Source organism: Carassius carassius, chromosome 47 (genome assembly GCF_963082965.1).
Source record: "Carassius carassius chromosome 47, fCarCar2.1, whole genome shotgun sequence".
NCBI lineage: Eukaryota > Metazoa > Chordata > Actinopteri > Cypriniformes > Cyprinidae > Carassius > Carassius carassius.
In genome coordinates, this window is record NC_081801.1 from 25,804,750 (window position 1) to 25,823,082 (window position 18,333).

The window sequence follows — 18,333 nt, forward strand, 5'->3', positions numbered from 1 at the left end:
TATATATATTTACAACCAGTAAATGTTCTCAAGTCACAAAAAGTTAGTTTTATGTCGTCAGTAACCTTAAATACTTGGCATTTTTAGATTCCAATGAAACAAACTGTTGCTTACTGCTCTTGCTTTCTGAAAATGGCGAAAATCGGTCGCGTTGATTCTCCTTGTTTTCTTTGTTGGCATTCTGCTGTTTGCAAGCCACTTCTAGGTCCTTAGTGCTGGCATGAACTGGAGCGCCAGCAGCCATCTTTTGACTGAGGATATCAGCCTTCTTCAGATAGGACGCCGGGGCCCAGCCCTCTTTTCCTTGGTATCTATGGGGGTGAAGGAGACAACCTCTAAGATAATGCCTGTTAAGTACTTTTCCTGAGGACATTTGCATTTGATTTTACCTGATCTTCCACCAGCCTTCCAAGTTTTTCTGAATGACCTCAACAGTCATGCCTCTTTCCAAATCAATCTCATCTTGATCACGTGCAGAGTATGGATAGATTGCAGTGTACTTTTCCTCTGAGGATATGAAAGTTATATTTGAACTTTTAGTTAAGGTGGGAGTTAAGGTTTAACTTTTAGCCATGCATGAATAACATTCAACCACTACAGTCCATTTACCAGTTGCGTTTTCTGTATTTTGCACAAAAACGTATACAACAACATTCCACTAAAACTCGACTTGACCAGAAAGTGTCCAAATACTTTTTTTATTCATTTGCTTATAAACATTTTTTCTTCCTTTAAATAAAATAATCTAGTGCAGTGACATTTTTAGACGATTGATTGATATTATAATGCTTTCATTGTTTTGACAAAATAGTTGAAAACGTGCAGTGGTAAATTTGCTTCACTTTTTACATCTGTACTTTTATTATATAGTAAATGACTGCTTGTAATCTGCATTTGCTCTTTCTGTTTTGAGCTTTTTGATGAATAGCGGATGAAGGAGGGGTAGGGAGAATCTGATCCGAGACTCAAAGTAATGAAAGCATAAGCTCATCTGCTGGGAAGAATGCTTGTTTTCACATGCTACCAACAAAATCACAATCTAAACAGGAGTACATCAGGTTTGATAAATCTCTTATATCACATGTTCAGTTCTATGCCAGATACAAACTTTAGCTTGAACATATTCATTTACTTCATATGCTTCCTATCTGTGATATTTTAGTTGCACTGTCAGTCATTCTGATTTATTTCTGATATAATTAATATAATACTAGACTCAATTTGAGTTACATGTCGAAGATTAATACTTTAGGATATGAACATCTAATGACATGTATAAGCAAAAGTAATATTATTTATTGAGTAATATTTAAGATTACATGAATATTAATAATGAAAGTTATTATAAAGTGTTACCAAAGTCCCTCGGCTGGAGTGCATTCAGTACTGAATTTCAGTTTACAGCCAACCAGGTGCAGCAAATAAAATGTTTTTCTTCAGTAGAATAGCAAAGAAGATTGTTAGCTGAAACCTTGGTCCTTGGTGATTCATAGAATGCAAGTCAGCTGCTGGTCATCTTTGAGAATAAAAAAAGCACATCAAGGAACATAAAATGAATACATGTGGCTCCTGATTATATACTGAGGTCTTATGAAGCAAAGCGATCAGTCTGTGCAAGAAAGGTTTTATTTATTTCTTTTTTTATACAACATTACCTCTCATCCAGAGGCTCAGGCAAATGGGGAAATACGATTCTTTTGGACGGTTCGTTTCAATGAACTGGTTCAATTCACTAGTTTGTTTACATAATCATGCAATAACATAACGTATGCACAATTATATTACTAAAGCACCCAATAAACATGAGAAACGCTGAAGTTCTCCATGTCTTAATCATATAAAGTGAATAAACTAGTCTTTATCAGCTCTGCTTTTTACATGAATCAGGAGATACCATAAAAACATTCATTTCACGCCTTCATTCAAGTGCCTTGTTCACACATGTGCACGCTCATCAGATACGCTGCTATTTTGGCTCATTTCCAGTCGCAATGACTGTCAGGCGTCTAAAAGTGAATTTTGATTGAGTAACTTGTAGATCTGTGCTGCCTGAGCTGTGAACTGGTTCAGATGATTCAGTCTGATATGGTGAACTGGTTCATCTGGTTCACTAAAAAAAGAACCAGTTCAAAAGAGTGTTTTGTTCATGAACCAGACATCTCTGGGGACTGTTTTTCTAAGGCTCTGGATCACAGGTAATAAAGTTTCTTGCACAGACTGATCGTTACGCTTCATAAGACCTCAATATATATTGTCAGGAGTCACAGGGATTCATTTTGGCTTCCTTGATATGCTTTTTTCATTCTCAAGGATGGGCAGCTACTGACTTGCATTTCAGCTAAAAAAACGAATTTATTGTTCTGCTAAAAAAAAAAGAAAAGAAAAAAAAACTGAGGGTGAGTAAATTAGCAGCAGGTGAACTGTTCCTATAATTTGTTTAAATTGTGATTGTGTTTGATTGTTTGACATTGAGTTTTTATGATCAACTGTCTTGCATTAATAAACACCATCTAACTCTCAGGTGCATGAGCATGAGTTAAAATCAAAGAATGGTTTTAAAAAATGGCCCCAGTGTTGCAATTCCCTGATTCGTGCTGTGGTGGTTCTAGAAGACATACAGGTCGAAGCACATGCACCACATGCAGGGGTCACACATGCATAATGTGTCACAATAGAGGACTGTGCTTTCCACCTTGGCCAAAGCCTGTGCTGAACAGATCCCCTAAAGTACGCCGGCGACCAACGTGCCTCGGCAGTGACCAGAAACTCCGGCACACTCCAGCAGAGAGCAAGCAGACACATGTGAAAACCTTCAGGTCACGTCTTTGGCCTACTAAATATCTCATCTTTGCCATGTAGTGCAGAACCAAACTAAAGACTGCTCTCACATATGAAGAAGTAAGAACAACTCTAACCTCATCTCTCTTTCTGAGTAACATCTGAGTAAGACTCCCTCTCTAAAACATCTGGAGAAGTGTGCAATTTTTGTGCTACTAAACAGAACTGCAAAACAAAAGCTTATCTGGTTCAGCAAGGTTCGCCCATATAGGTTTCACCAAAAAATGTCAAATTTCTCATAATTTCCTCATATAAAGCTAGTGCACCGCCAAAGTTGACACTTCAAAATGAATCAATTAGTAGTGGGAGAAAAACACTGATTCTCCGATGCATTGCAATTATCTTTGCAACAATTCTAAACATTTTAGTATTGATTCTGAGCATTTTTTTTATCTGTGCATTATTGTGAATGCAACCTATTACAGCTGCCACTGTCTATGATCTCATTAGTAATAATCAAACAGCAAAAATGCTGAGGAAAAAAGAAAAACCCATAACTTGTAAACTTTCAAATACTTAAAGCACTCTCAGATACTGACAGTACTCCGTTTATCACTTGTATTTGTCTTTTTTCCCCCTTTATTACTTTATATTTGCTTGTATGTTTTGAAGCTACATTAAGTTGGTTAAATTCTTATCAACTGTTTTGATTTATTATTCATTTGTAATTATTTAAAAAAAGGAGCCTGTTTATATCATTTAATAAAAATGCACAAAATAAATGTGATATAAAATGTATAAGAAAAAGTAGCCATGTGCAGTAATATTGAAAATTGAGGGTGCAATGCATCCTGATATCGAATTGAATCAAATCAATCCATTAACATGATCATCGTAATCAATGAAAATCGTGAAACCAGTTAACAATAAGTTTGTGTTATATTTTAACATTTTTGTCATATATACGCCATTGCTTCAGGCCAACTTTCACACATGAACACGAACATCAACATGATGCAAGTTTCTCACAATGCAATGGTTTCTAAAATTAAAAATAGGAGTGTTTTTCTTATAGATACCCATTGTTTAGCTCCGATTGAAGACCTTAAAAGGTCCTTAAATCAGAGCAGAAAGTCTTAAATTTAAAGTCAATAAATGTTGCATGCACTACAAGAATGTGTTTTTGTTTGCAAGTGTAAACAAAAATATATAAACATCTTTAAATCACGATACATTAACTTTAGATGAAAACTGAACATATGAAGTCTTGTTATCTGAGAAACTGAACAAAATTAACTGAGTTTATGCTTAAAATGAGAACAAATATCTGTCAATGCAGCATGAATCATACTTTTTTTACGGAATTCAGTTGATTTTCTGAGTTTATTGGCAGATGTTTGTTCTAGTTTTAATCAAACTCACTTTCATTTTGATCAGGCCTCTCATCTCATGTCATTTTGATCCTCGAGTAAGTGTCCTGGATTTAAGAATCTTCAGATATTTGCATTGAACAACATGACAAGTCCTGAGAAAGGTACAGTAAAAATGATGTTCATATTCTAGTGTTTGTGAGGAGAACTATTCAAACATTGAGCTTTTCTTTGTTTGTTTTTGGTAAAATGAAAAAAGGTAAATGTAAATATTGTGGAAGTTGTATTTCCAAACTTTGAAGCGTCACTAATGTAAGACAATTAATTTTAGACACTATATGTGTTCTGTTCAATTTATTCCTTGAGATTTCTTTACTTGGTCTTGACAAAAAAAAAAAGTTACATTCACCTTCATAAATCCTGCAGAAATCCTGTTTAATACTTAGGGCTAGAGGGAAATTAATACAGAGAAATGTTGTGAAAGTGCCACAAAAAGAGTTTCAACTCTTGACAACCCATGAATGGCTTACTTTTAGTCATTCTTATAGTTCCTGTTTATTAAACTATGAATGCACATTCCACAAATTGCACAATTATCTTTCAGAGATCCCAAATCTGCATAAACAGGTTTCTTTTTTTTTTTTTTTGCTGTTGCTGATGAGGATGACTTGATGACAAGCAGGACTCTTTACCTTCTTCAGCCGGGAGTGAGAAATCATCAGGGTCATCCTGAGCCTCCAGACATGTGGCTGGTACCCATCCCTGAGCGTCCTCAGTGCTGACAAACCACCAGCCTGGAAATCAGACGGGTGCAGAGCATCATGAGGGTATGAGAGTAAATTATGACTATATTCACTGTTAACATTTAACAGATGGGCCTCATATTAAATAAGAGTTCTGAAAGAACTGCTTCAAGGATATTGCACAAAGTTAAGATAGATGACTTTTTTAATCACTTGTGCTAATCAGTGTGAAAATGTTTGAGATGACCGATCAAAGTATGTGGTTTTACAGTTCATAGGCTGTTGCGCAACACTTTGGCTAACAGCCAGAAAGTGTGACATATTAAGAAACTAAACATAACATTTAATATTTAACAGCTGTTTTATGTTGTTAACTTTTAAACACTGTTTGATCAGGGACAGGCCTTTTTCGCCTATAGGCTATGATTTATGTGATTCGTTTAATTTGTAATTTTGAATGTGATGAAGCTGTTTTCAGCAGATTGTGCACAAGTTTAATAGCTAATAATGAATGATGTGCACATATTGTGAATTAATTTAATAAAGCAAATATAGCTTCCTGGTAGCCCTTCGGTAAATTAATTTTTCTTAAGGAAATGATTCATAAAACATATGCTTAACATATAAGTTGACGGACACAGAGGAAAATGAAAAGCACTGTATGGCTCCACTTGTCTGTGTTTGCATCAGTGGTGGTTTTCAGTGACTTCAAAGCACTTGCTTCATATAGCCAGTAGGTGGCATCAAGTGACTGTCTAAAAGAGCGAGCAATTGAACCATTCATTGAATCAATTCGTTCAAAAACACTGATTATTTCAAGAAAGAAACAAGTTGCTGAAACTATTACATTTTTAATGCTCATACAAATTCATCATAAAAACAAATTTTGCTTGTTTATGTATCGTTTGAGACACATTTCTAGCATTTCAATCCAAAATGATGAAATAAAAAAAGTATAAATTTCACTAAAGGACTTGCAGTTTGTATTGTGGATCATTCATTGAAACATTTAACCTGATTGTCATGTTTGAGAGTCTGTTTTGTGCTTATTACTGACAACTGACATGGTTTAATGCTTTTCTTGTCTTTTTTTTTATTTTTAAGGAAACCTGTTTCCGTCACAGAGTAAAAAAAATAAAGAAGGGTAATAGCGACTTTTTTTTCTCAGAATTGAGAGATATAAATTCACAATTTTAAAATATCAAAATATCAACCCCCCCCCCCCCCCAACACGGTATTGGACTTTATAACTCGCAATTGTAAGTTTATCTCTCACAATTCATCAGAAATGCAAGAAAAAACAGTCAAAATTTTGAGAAAAAAAGATAACTCACAATAGTGAGAAAAAACTTTGAATAGCAAGAAAAAAGTCAGAATTGCAAGACATAATCTCAGAATTGCAAGAGAGTTTGACTCTTAACACTAGGGTTGTGGATTAATCTCGGTCCGACAATACCATGACTAAGTTGCCCTTAACAAGGCACTGAACCCCAAACTGCTCCCCGGGCGCCGCAGCATAAATGGCTGCCCACTGCTCCGGGTGTGTGTTCACAGTGTGTGTGTGTGTTCACTGCTCTGTGTGTGTGCACTTTGGATGGGTTAAATGCAGAGCATGAATTCTGAGTATGGTTCACCATACTTGGCTGAATGTCATGTCACTTAAAAAAAAGTCTGAATGGTCAGAAAAACAAACAAGCAATTGCGAGAAAAAAAATTCAGAAAGTCAGAATTGAAAGATATAAACTCAATTATGCAATTTCCTTTTTTTAATTCAGTGGCAGAAACGGGTTTCCATCGTTTTTGGACCTCAGTATTTATAAAACTCTGTGTACGGTGAATATGGTCTGGAGGAACTAATGGCAAAGACTGACAATAACAAGGAAGGCTCCTACCAGATTCGTTCTTCTCGATGACCTCCACCACCTGCCCCACGTACAGACTGATCTCAGAGCTCTCCTGCTTCTCGTAGTCGGTGACAGCTACGTACTGCTCCAGCAGCAGCGGGTCTGCTGAGGACAAGTCTCCTCCTGCAGGGACAGACGGGACAGCTATCGACAACTCTCCTGGTGTCCCACAAACACCACAAGAGAAGAAAAAAGCAAATGTGAGTGAAAAAGATCAAAGCAGGAAAGCCTCAGGTTTTAGTGCTGAGAGTCTTGCAAGGAAACAAACCCACACCAAATCAGCAACACTGCTACTGCAATAATTGGAATAAAACTTACTAGACAAAAAAATGTCTTGATTATTCTGCAAAGCACATTTACTAGAGCCTAAAACAATATAATTACAAAACACCAGTGCAGTGCATGAAGATTAGTTTGGTGATTTACTTAATCACTGAAGCAGATACTGACTGTGTTCCAGCTGAACTGATCTGCCCAATTCTGTGAATGATTTCATGAGGTTCTCTCAAAAACATCTCATGTTTACAACAAAGATAATGTTCATAATTTTCAAGTCAAGTCTGCTTTATTGTCAATTCTTCCACATGTAATTGCGTAATTCCACATGTAAATCGAAATTGCGCTACTCTCAAACCCCCGGTGCATACATATAGAGGCTAAACACACACTCTACACACTAACAGTAGAGGCTAAAAATCTAGATCAAATATAAAATGTAGATACAACTATACAATAAGGGAATGTAAAAAAGACATATAATAAAATGAAAAATAAAGTTAAATAAAGCAGCGCAAGGCACATGGCAGATAGAGTGCAAATCAGTGAAGTGAACAAGCAGTGCAGATAAAAAGATTTTTAGTGCAAATAGAAGCTTATTCAGTCTGATTAAACTGACAAAGGGCTCAAGAGCAGTTATTTTATTTAACTGACTGATGAGGTAGTAGAATGGCGTCAGTTCAATGGTAAATGAGGTAGTGAGCAGACCAATACTGCACAAAGTGACTGGTGCATGTCATCGTATGTGAGTGGGGGGGGGGGGGGGGGTGGAAGGACCTGGTGATGTGGGATCTGGGGGGGGGGCTTGTGGTTGGGGGTCATAGTTCAGTGCCTGGGGCAGAAGAGGGACGGGGGGCAAGTTCGGGTGGGAGTTCAGCTTCCTGACAGCCTGATGGATGAAGCTGTCCTACAGTCTGCTGGTCCTGGCCTGGAGACTCCGCAGTCTCATCCCTGATGGCAGCAGGCTGAAGAAGCTGTGTGATGGGTGAGTGGGATCACCTGTGATGCAGAGGGCTTTGCGGGTGAGATGGGTTCCGTAAATGTCCTGGAGGGAGGGGAGAGAGACACCAATGATATTCTCTGCTGCTCTCACTATGTGTTGCAGAGTCTTTCGGCAGGATACGTTGCAGGCACCTTACCACACAGTGATGCAGCAAGTCAGGATGCTCTCGATGGTGCCTCTGTAGAAGGTGTACATGATGGGGGGCGGGGCTCTGGCTCTCCTCAATTTGCGGAGGAAGTAGAGACACTGTTGTGATTTCTTGGCCAGTGCTGCTGTGTTTTCAGTCCAGGAGAGGTCCTCTGTGATGTGCACACCCAGGAACTTGGTGCTGCTCACTCTTTCCACAGTCACACTGTTGATGGTCAGAAGAACGTGCTGAGTGTGTGCTCTCCTGAAGTCAACAACAATCTCCTTCTTCTCCACGTTCAGAGAGAGATTGTTGTCACTGCACCACCCGGCCAGGCGGCTCACCTCGCTCCTGTAGTGTGTCTCATCCTTGTTGCTAATGAGACCCACTACATTATAATGCAAACTTAATGAAGAGGTTGGAGTTGTGTGACGGTGTGCAGTCATGGGTCAGCAGAGTGAAGAGGAGGGGGCTCAGCACACATCCTTGGGGGGCCACAGTGTTCATTGTGCTGGATGTGTTGCTGCCAACCCGTACTGCCTGAGGTCTTCCAGTCAGAAAGTCGCACAGCGAAGTATTGAGAACCAGCTGAATCAGTTTGTAAATGAGCTGTTGAGGGATGATTGTGTTGAATGCTGAACTGAAGTCTATGAACAGTATTCTGACGTATGAGTCCTTTTTGTCCAGATGTGTGAGTGCTGAGTGGAGGGTAGTGGCGATGGCACCATCAATCGACCGGTTGGACCGATATGCAAACTAGAAGGGGTCCAGGGAGGTGGGGAGGGCAGACTTGATGTTGTGCATGACTAGCCGTTCAAAGCACTTCATGAGGATGGGAGTAAGTGCAACAGGATGGTAGTCATTGAAGCAGGATGGAGATGGCTTCTTCGGGACTGGAATGATGGTGGTAGTTTTGAAACATGTGGGAACAACAGCCTGACTAAGTGAGATGTTGAAAATGTCTGTGAAGACATCAGTGAGAATAGCGCCGTCTGGAACGCTGTTGCTGAGCCATGTTTCAGCGAACACAAAAACACAACAGTCTCTTACAGTCCTCTGAGTTGAACATAGTAATCGAATGTAGTCCAGTTTATTGTCCAAAGAGCGTATGTTAGCCAGTACAATGGTGGGGATAGCTGGCTTGTGTGGGTTAGCCGTTAGCCTAGCCCCGATACCTCCGCGCTTACCCCTCTTCTGCTTCCTCTCACACTGCTTGTGGTGCCTCTGCTGTGGGCGAGATGCAGTCGTGGGGGTCGGTGATGGTGTAGGCCACCGTAGCAGTCCGAGATCCCGCAGCTGTTCCGCGTGAGCGGAGTTTAACTGTAAAAATGTGGTTCTGCCGTCATCGAGCAGAAACTCACGACTGTATGTGCGCTTACAGACAGATAGACGCGATGACGACGTACAAAAACACTGCGACTCACAAGACAAAAAACACGAAAACACCGTTCTGTCGGGACAGAGAGAAGCCACTGCGTGTGGACGCGCCGCCATGACACTCATGTTGTACCAAACCCAAAAGACTTTTGTTCATGCTCAAAACACAAATTAAGATATTTTTAATAAAACCTGAAGGGATTTCCATCTCTCCATTGAAATTCCATGCAACCAACACTTTGACTATTCAAAAAGTTCATAAAAGCATCACAAAATGTATATTCAGAAGAGCTCAAATGTGCATGTTAGACAACATTCCTCGCTTCTTATTATTTTGAAATCATTCACAGATAAAGTGTAATTTTCTACTGAATTCAACACAAAAGATGCACACTGTCTAAATCATTTACAATTATGATTGACTAAATAAGTTACAGAAATTATCATAGAAATTGTAAAGCCCTGATGAACATTTTAAATCACAAGGTTGATGAGAGCATAATTAAGCACAAAACACCAGTCATGCACTAAATATTAAATTGTAAATATTACAGTACTGAGCAGAATCACTTTTGTGCATCTCACAACACGTCAAAAAATACATATTTGAACTCAAAATAAGGTTTTGAATGTATTTGTGTCCATTTGGTGTAGGCGCTGCTCTCTTCTACTTTGTGAAGAAAAGTCATAATTAACTGCTGCTTTGCTAAAGCATTACTATTATAAAGGAACACTATAACCATTGCCAGTAGAATTACATAGGGATGTAACGATTCACTGATTTCACAATTCAATTTTTATTTTTTTAACAAAATGAGATATATTAGAAGACAAATTAGAAATAAAAACGTTTCCTTTTTTTGTTTCTCAGACAAAATGCTGCACATTTCTTTGTGAAATTGAAACATGTCAATTAACAATCCGTTATATTTAAATCACGATCCAATTGCTGTATACATGCCGCATGAGCAGGTTTTGATTTAAATTGCATTGTATAATTTCAACATTTGAAGCAAAAACAGAATTTTAGCATTGTGAAATGATGCTATATAAAACGAATCTGCATGAAACAAACCACAGAAGAGCTGAATGAGACGCAGATGCACTCTCTGACAGCAGGTGGCACCTCTGGAACAGCAGCGATAAACAAAGCAGCGCTGCACTAAAGACCCTACTTTTTTATGCAATATACTTTTCTGAAGACAGTCAGTTCACATCAGAGACTCTTCCAAGCTTTATAATGGCAGTGAATGGGGGTCGAGATTTTGACTGTAAAAAGGGTGAGCAAATCATGTGGTAATTTTAACTTTTGGGTGAACCATCGATGAAGTGGTTACATATTTTTATTGAATTTCAACCAGCTTGGAGTGTATCGCTACATCCCTACCAGTAACTAAACTATCTGCTAAATGGTCCTCCAGTAAGCCACCACCACACCTCCATGCACATCACACAGATACAGAGCTCAAAGCTTAGCCCTTGCCCACCTAAGAAACGCCCTCCCAAGGAAGGCCCACGCTTCGAGGGCTCACACACACAGAGCATGGCTTAGCAAGTGTCTGTTACTACCTCTCTTTAGGAAAGAAGTCACTCGCTTCACAATGCCTGATGAGGGAACATGAATGAGAGCAGGCGTGAGGGCCAAGGTGGAAAAGTTCAAGTAACAAAGGAATGAAAGCATCCACAGTAAAGGGTGCGAGCGGCACATTCTGTACCTCAAATGAAACATTTATAAAGTGCACGGTCACCAGAGGGCACACTTACCACAGCCAACATGAATTACAGCTCTGAAATCCAACTTACACATGACACTTTCTCACAAAATCATGTCCTTACCCGATTTCTTTTTTCCACTGGGTTCCCTGTAAATGAAGATATGCAGGTTAGACATTCATGTTCCTAGGAATGTTAAATATCTTTTTTTTCTTGATGTAAAAACATTTTTAAATCCATGATACTCCACTATTATGTGTTATTTTAGTGTCATTAATGGTTCTACTATAATGTTTTTTTATTATTTTAATTTTAGTTACAGTTTTAGTAATTCGTTTCAGAGTACTTTTTGTCTCTACAGTCATGGCCAAACGTTTTGAGAATTACATAAATATTAGTTTTCAAAAAGTTTGCTGCTAAACTGCTTTTAGATCTATGTTTCAGTTGTTTCTGTGATGTACTGAAATATAATTACAAGCACTTCATACGTTTCAAAGGCTTTTATCGACAATTACATGACATTTATGCAAAGAGTCAGTATTTGCAGTGTTGGCCCTTCTTTTTCAGGACCTCTGCAATTCGACTGGGCATGCTCTCAATCAACTTCTGGGCCAAATTCTGACTGATAGCAACCCATTCTTTCATAATCACTTCTTGGAGTTTGTCAGAATTAGTGGGTTTTTGTTTGTCCACCCGCCTCTTGAGGATTGACCACAAGTTCTCAATGGGATTAAGATCTGGGGAGTTTCCAGGCCATGGACCCAAAATTTCAACATTCTGGTCCCCGAGCCACTTAGTTATCACTTTTGCCTTATGGCACGGTGCTCCATCGTGCTGGAAAATGCATTGTTCTTCACCAAACTGTTGTTTGGTCCATTCACTATACTTTCTGCAGAAGATCAATCTGTCCCTGATGTTTTTTTTGGAGAGAAGTGGCTTCTTTGCTGCCCTTCTTGACACCAGGCCATCTTCCAAAAGTCTTGGCCTCACTGTTCGTGCAGATGCGCTCACACCTGCCTGATGCCATTCCTGAGCAAGCTCTGCACTGGTGGCACGCCGATCCCGCAGCTGAATCCTCTTTAGGAGACGATCCTGGCGCTTGCTGGACTTTCTTGGACGCCCTGAAGCCTTCTTTACAAGAATTGAACCTCTTTCCTTGAAGTTCTTGATGATCCTATAAATTGTTGATTTAGGTGCAATCTTAGTAGCCACAATATCCTTGCCTGTGAAGCCATTTTTATGCAACGCAATAATGGCTGCACGCGTTTCTTTGCAGGTCACCATGGTTAACAATGGAAGAACAATGATTTCAAGCATCACCCTCCTTTTAACATGTCAAGTCTGCCATTCTAACCCAATCAGCCTGACATAATGATCTCCAGCCTTGTGCTCGTCAACATTCTCACCTGAGTTAACAAGACGATTACTGAAATGATCTCAGCAGCTCCTTTAATGACAGCAATGAAATGCAGTGGAAAGGTTTTTTTGGGATTAAGTTAATTTTCATGGCAAAGAAGGACTTTGCAATTCATCTGATCACTCTTCATAACATTCTGGAGTATATGCAAATTGCTATTATAAAAACTTAAGCAGCAACTTTTCCCATTTCCAATATTTATGTAATTCTCAAAACTTTTGGCCACGACTGTATATCTTTTGTCTGTTTATTCTTTTTTTGCTATTTTAGTACAAAAAATGAAAAAAAAAATTAATCAAATGAAAATGAGAAATACTGTAAACAAGCTGAAACAAAAAAAGTTCAAGGATCTTTTATATTTAATTTATATATTTTTTTATTTTAGCTCATGTTTATTTTATTTCAGATAAACATGTTATTATATTATATAAGTGTTTATTATTATTATTATTATTTTAAATCACACTATAAATTGTATTAGATTTGGTGAGCTGTAAAGGCTAGTGGCTATTAATTTATTGATTTATTATTATTTATTTATCTCAATATACATTTAGGCTTATTAAAAAGGGATATTCCACCCCCAAAATGAAAATGTTGTCATTAATCTCTTACCCCCATGTCGTTCCAAACCCGTAAAAGCTTTGTTTGTCTTTGGAACACAGTTTAAGATATTTTGGATGAAAACCGGGAGGCTTGTTACTGTCCCATAGACTGCCAAGTAACTTACACTGTCAAGGTCCAGAAAAGTATGAAAGACATTGTCAAAATACTCCATCTGCTATCAGTGATGCAAACATAACATTATGAAGCGACGAGAATACTTTTTGTACATGAAATAAAACAAAAATAACAACTTTATTCAACAACTCCTTTGTCAACAGTCTCCTCTGTGTCTCTCCACATCACTCAAACTGCCTACGCTCTTCTGTTTCTGCCTACACTGCGTCCTTGTGGTGCGGCTGACACAGAAGAGCATAGGCAGTTTGAGTTACGGTTGAACCACTGATGGCAGATGGACTATTCTTACGACAACTTTCATACTTTTCTGGACCTTGACACTGTACAGTCGTGGCCAAAAGTTTTGAGAATTACATAAATATTGGAAATGGGAAAAGTTGCTGCTTAAGTTTTTATAATAGCAATTTGCATATACTCCAGAATGTTATGAAGAGTGATCAGATGAATTGCATAGTCCTTCTTTGCCATGAAAATTAACTTAATCCCAAAAAAACCTTTCCACTGCATTTCTTTGCTTTCATTAAAGGAGCTGCTGAGATCATTTCAGTAATCGTCTTGTTAACTCAGGTGAGAATGTTGACGAGCACAAGGCTGGAGATCATTATGTCAGGCTGATTGGGTTAGAATGGCAGACTTGACATGTTAAAAGGAGGGTGATGCTTGAAATCATTGTTCTTCCATTGTTAACCATGGTGACCTACAAAGAAACGCGTGGAGCCATCATTGCGTTGCATAAAAATGGCTTCACAGGCAAGGATATTGTGGCTACTAAGATTGCACCTAAATCAACAATTTATAGGATCATCAAGAACTTCAAGGAAAGAGGTTCAATTCTTGTAAAGAAGGCTTCAGGGCGTCCAAGAAAGTCCAGCAAGCGCCAGGATCGTCTCCTAAAGAGGATTGAGCTGCGGGATCGGAGTGCCACCAGTGCAGAGCTTGCTCAGGAATGGCATCAGGCAGGTGTGAGCGCATCTGCACGCACAGTGAGGCCAAGACTTTTGGAAGATGGCCTGGTGTCAAGAAGGGCAGCAAAGAAGCCACTTCTCTCCAAAAAAAATTGTGGGCTCACTCACAATTCTGCCCAAAAACACAGCCATGAATAAAGAATGGTACCAAAACACCCTCCAACAGCAACTTCTTCCAACAATTCAACAACAGTTTGGTGAAGAACAATGCATTTTCCAGCATGATGGAGCACCGTGCCATAAGGCAAAAGTGATAACTAAGTGGCTCGGGGACCAGAATGTTGAAATTTTGGGTCCATGGCCTTGAAACTCCCCAGATCTTAATCCCATTGAGAACTTGTGGTCAATCCTCAAGAGGCGGGTGGACAAACAAAAACCCACTAATTCTGACAAACTCCAAGAAGTGATTATGAAAGAATGGGTTGCTATCAGTCAGAATTTGGCCCAGAAGTTGATTGAGAGCATGCCCAGTCGAATTGCAGAGGTCCTGAAAAAGAAGGGCCAACACTGCAAATACTGACTCTTTGCATAAATGTCATGTAATTGTCGATAAAAGCCTTTGAAACGTATGAAGTGCTTGTAATTATATTTCAGTACATCACAGAAACAACTGAAACATAGATCTAAAAGCAGTTTAGCAGCAAACTTTTTGAAAACTATTATTTATGTAATTCTCAAAACTTTTGGCCATGACTGTAAATTACTTGGCAGTCTATGGGACAGTCACAAGCCTCCTGGTTTTCATCCAAATGATCTTAAATTGTGCTCCGAAGACGAACAAAGCTTTTACGGGTTTGGAACGACATGAAGGTAAGTGATTAATGACAACATTTTCATTTCGCGGTGGAGTATCCCTTTAAGTTATCTGTGTCATTTTGGCTGATTTCTAATGTGTGTGTGTGTACTGCATGGAGTGTAAACGTACTCTTTTGGTGGGTTCAGGTCTTCAGGACGTGTCTCAAAGAACAAGCGAACCTCCTCACATTGGGAGATGTACACTGGCAGCTGGATCAGGGCCTGAGGGGAAAATAGACACAATTACAGTGTAAGCTGTTGAGAAATCAACACAGAAACAACGGTAAACATTTAAGAAGCAAGTATAATAATAAGTTGTTTCATTTCTTTTGTTTCTACCCTCATTTATTTTAATGCAGAACGCACTCAAATGCATAATCGCTCTGAATCTCAATGTTCTGCTTTCATATCAGAGGCATGCTGTGAGGGCAGATGGACTGTGTCTTACTAGACATTGATGGCAATCTGTTTCTGCTTTATCAACCACTCGTCCTGCTCGCAGTGAACCACACGATCCAGTCCCACATCTAATAAAGCTCCATGTGCCTCCTGACTTACAGAAGATGCTTTTTGCTGTTGTATATTTTGGCAGAAGAGCTTTAATGTAATAAAGCTAAGTGCTGCTTCAGTGTCCTCCAGACGGACGTCCCTTCTGTCCACGTGCTGAGTTTTGATGTCTGACCTGACTGGAATTTTAAAATTCTCACACTCAGATGCATCTGCTCAAGGTGCCCTTTTCTAACCTGGCTTTTAAACTTGCAGAGCCTGGGCCAATTGTTCACAAATTGCTTTAGACTCGCCAATTACTCTAGCAATTGCACATTTGCGCAATGCTCAATGGCATTTTTTGAATGGCAAAATCATGCTTGTTTTATTGAGATAAGGGGGATGGGATGCTGAAGACTGGTCTGCCTCTCACCATTGGGTTTGTGTGAAGAGTGAATGGATATGGATCTTATTCATTGATGTCCACATACTGATGGCCCCAGGGTCCAGTACCTGCCCTCCCCGCTCATTAGCATTCCCTAGAGACACTGGGTCTATGGAGGCCAATTACAGTAAATGCATTCGATTGGGTGGGTGCATTATCTTGATTGTTTTGTTTGTGTGTGTTTATGCAGGAGAGAGAGAGGAATAGCCACATGCTATTCATAAAGGAACAGGTTATTGCTCACTAAATACTGCAGTATATACCATAGCATTTAGATAACACCTAACTCTGTGAGTGGCATATTGGAAGTTGAACCTTATGAAGCCTGATGTATTACATTTGATACATGTCTTAAATGATCATCATGAAAGACCGGTTGTACACAGTCTGATTGATAGTTCATTCTTTTTAGCAAGTACAACGCATTTAAGTTTAATTCTTAAGGTTGTGGTACATGTCTAAAAGCAAATGTGTAACATTTTAGATAAAACTTCTAAGGTCTAAGGGTATTTTTGGGGCCTGGAGAAGTTTTGACATGTCCTGACTTTTGTGCTTTTTCAGTTGCTTATAAACATATACATGGCTGGTGTCTGAAACTGGGCTATAATAATATGTAAAGAGCATGTATGTACATGATTGTGTTTTTGAAAAAACAACGTTTATGCGTGGTTAGTGAAAAACTACAATTTTGAAGTCACTGAAATAAGGTCATAAAACACATACAGAACATTTGTTCACAAGACTGTCAAACCTGGAGCTTGTAGCCTAGAATATATTGCCTCAAAATGATGTGAAAATCATCTTGTTTAATCTCAGAAAACAATATGTTGATTTAAATTTTCTAAATTTTTAATGAGCTGCATAATGAGCTGCATAATGAGCTGCATAATGAGCCTCTCAGTCAGCTGTGTGACTGAGAGGGAAGAGTTACAAGAAAGAAAGTGAGAACAAAATAAATCTATATAATTTTATGTTTGTAGTTTATTAAGAATATATTTAATTATCCCACAACATTATTTAATATTCACTTGCAAGTGCAGTTAAACAGTTTATTAGGAAAAATCAAAGCTGACTTAGCATAATTACTCCAGTCACACAATCCTTCAGAAATCATTCTAATATTCTGATTTGCTACTTAAAAAAACATTTATTATTATTATTATTATTATTAATGTTGAAATGTTTTTTCTGTTTTTTTTTTATGAATAGAAAGTTCAGAAGAACAGCATTGTTTGTTAACATTATTGTAATGGTCACTGATAATTCTTTTCCTATAAGTAGTAATTTATAGGGAAAAAGAACACAATTACCACATAGCACATTTATTATCAGTGATATTTACAGCTTTCTTGATACTGGGAACACTATTCACTATGAACTAGTTGCTTATTAGCATGCATATTTTCAGCATATTGGCTGTTTATTAGTACATATAAAGCACATATTGATGCATGACTATATTCTAGATCCCTAAACCCGACCCAGTACCTAAACTTAACTATAACAAATACTTTACTAACTACCAATTAGTAGCAAATTAGGAGTTTGAAGAAAACCTCTCAGCTATCAGTTAATGTGTGTTACCAGTAAAGCTAAGAATAACTTTTATATTGTTAATGTGTAAATGTTAATCATTGCGAGTATTGAGGTATTTCAGGCTTTTGAGGAGCGTTTATTTGTGCATCTCTCAATTTATATTGATATTATATTGGATTGCATTATATGAAAAAAAAATGTGATCATAAAACTAAGATTTTAAATATCACATTACTATATAATTTTTTAGTATACATATTACTGGAGATAATAATGACTGATATTTATACAATTTAAGTGAGTAGTCTCTCTGAATATTGTTATTAAGATCTCATCTTAATTTTGGCCACAACTATAAAAATTTTACTGCTCAGTTTCTGAATAAAAATGTGCTGTTTATTTTTTCTCTAGTGTGAGTGCGATATTCTCCTATGTCATACTGTATGAACCATTGAAAGCCTGATTTATAAAATATGACACGAAACAACAAAGTTTCAATAAACAGTTCAATTATTACATTTATATGATGTATTTAGTTTATTTCAGGCTTTACAGGGCTGAATGTATGTTTTTTTTTATGAAGGTGAAGTTCAGGACATTGCATTTGTGGGATATGGACATGTATTTACTTTTTCAGTTATATTAATAATAAAAATA

The 18,333-nt window shown here is 38.1% G+C and overlaps 1 protein-coding gene across 5 annotated transcripts in view; it reads right to left on the reverse strand.

Moving 5' to 3' along the window:
- The window catches only part of LOC132130058 (SH3 and PX domain-containing protein 2B-like), a 39,848-nt gene that overhangs the window by 2,400 nt on the left and 19,115 nt on the right, over window positions 1-18,333 (reverse strand). The window contains exons 5-11 of one of the 5 annotated variants that reach the window (XM_059541671.1): window positions 15,340-15,431; window positions 11,415-11,440; window positions 11,148-11,183; window positions 6,784-6,918; window positions 4,841-4,942; window positions 390-507; window positions 115-311 (exon numbers count right to left, since the gene is read on the reverse strand). In XM_059541671.1, coding sequence (XP_059397654.1) covers window positions 115-311; window positions 390-507; window positions 4,841-4,942; window positions 6,784-6,918; window positions 11,148-11,183; window positions 11,415-11,440; window positions 15,340-15,431 — 706 coding nt within the window. Of the gene's footprint in view, window positions 1-114; window positions 312-389; window positions 508-2,692; window positions 3,009-4,840; window positions 4,943-6,783; window positions 6,955-11,065; window positions 11,184-11,414; window positions 11,441-15,339; window positions 15,432-18,333 lie in introns of those variants that run through there. The other 4 variants (XM_059541672.1, XM_059541673.1, XM_059541674.1 and 1 more) reach the window with 4 other exon arrangements.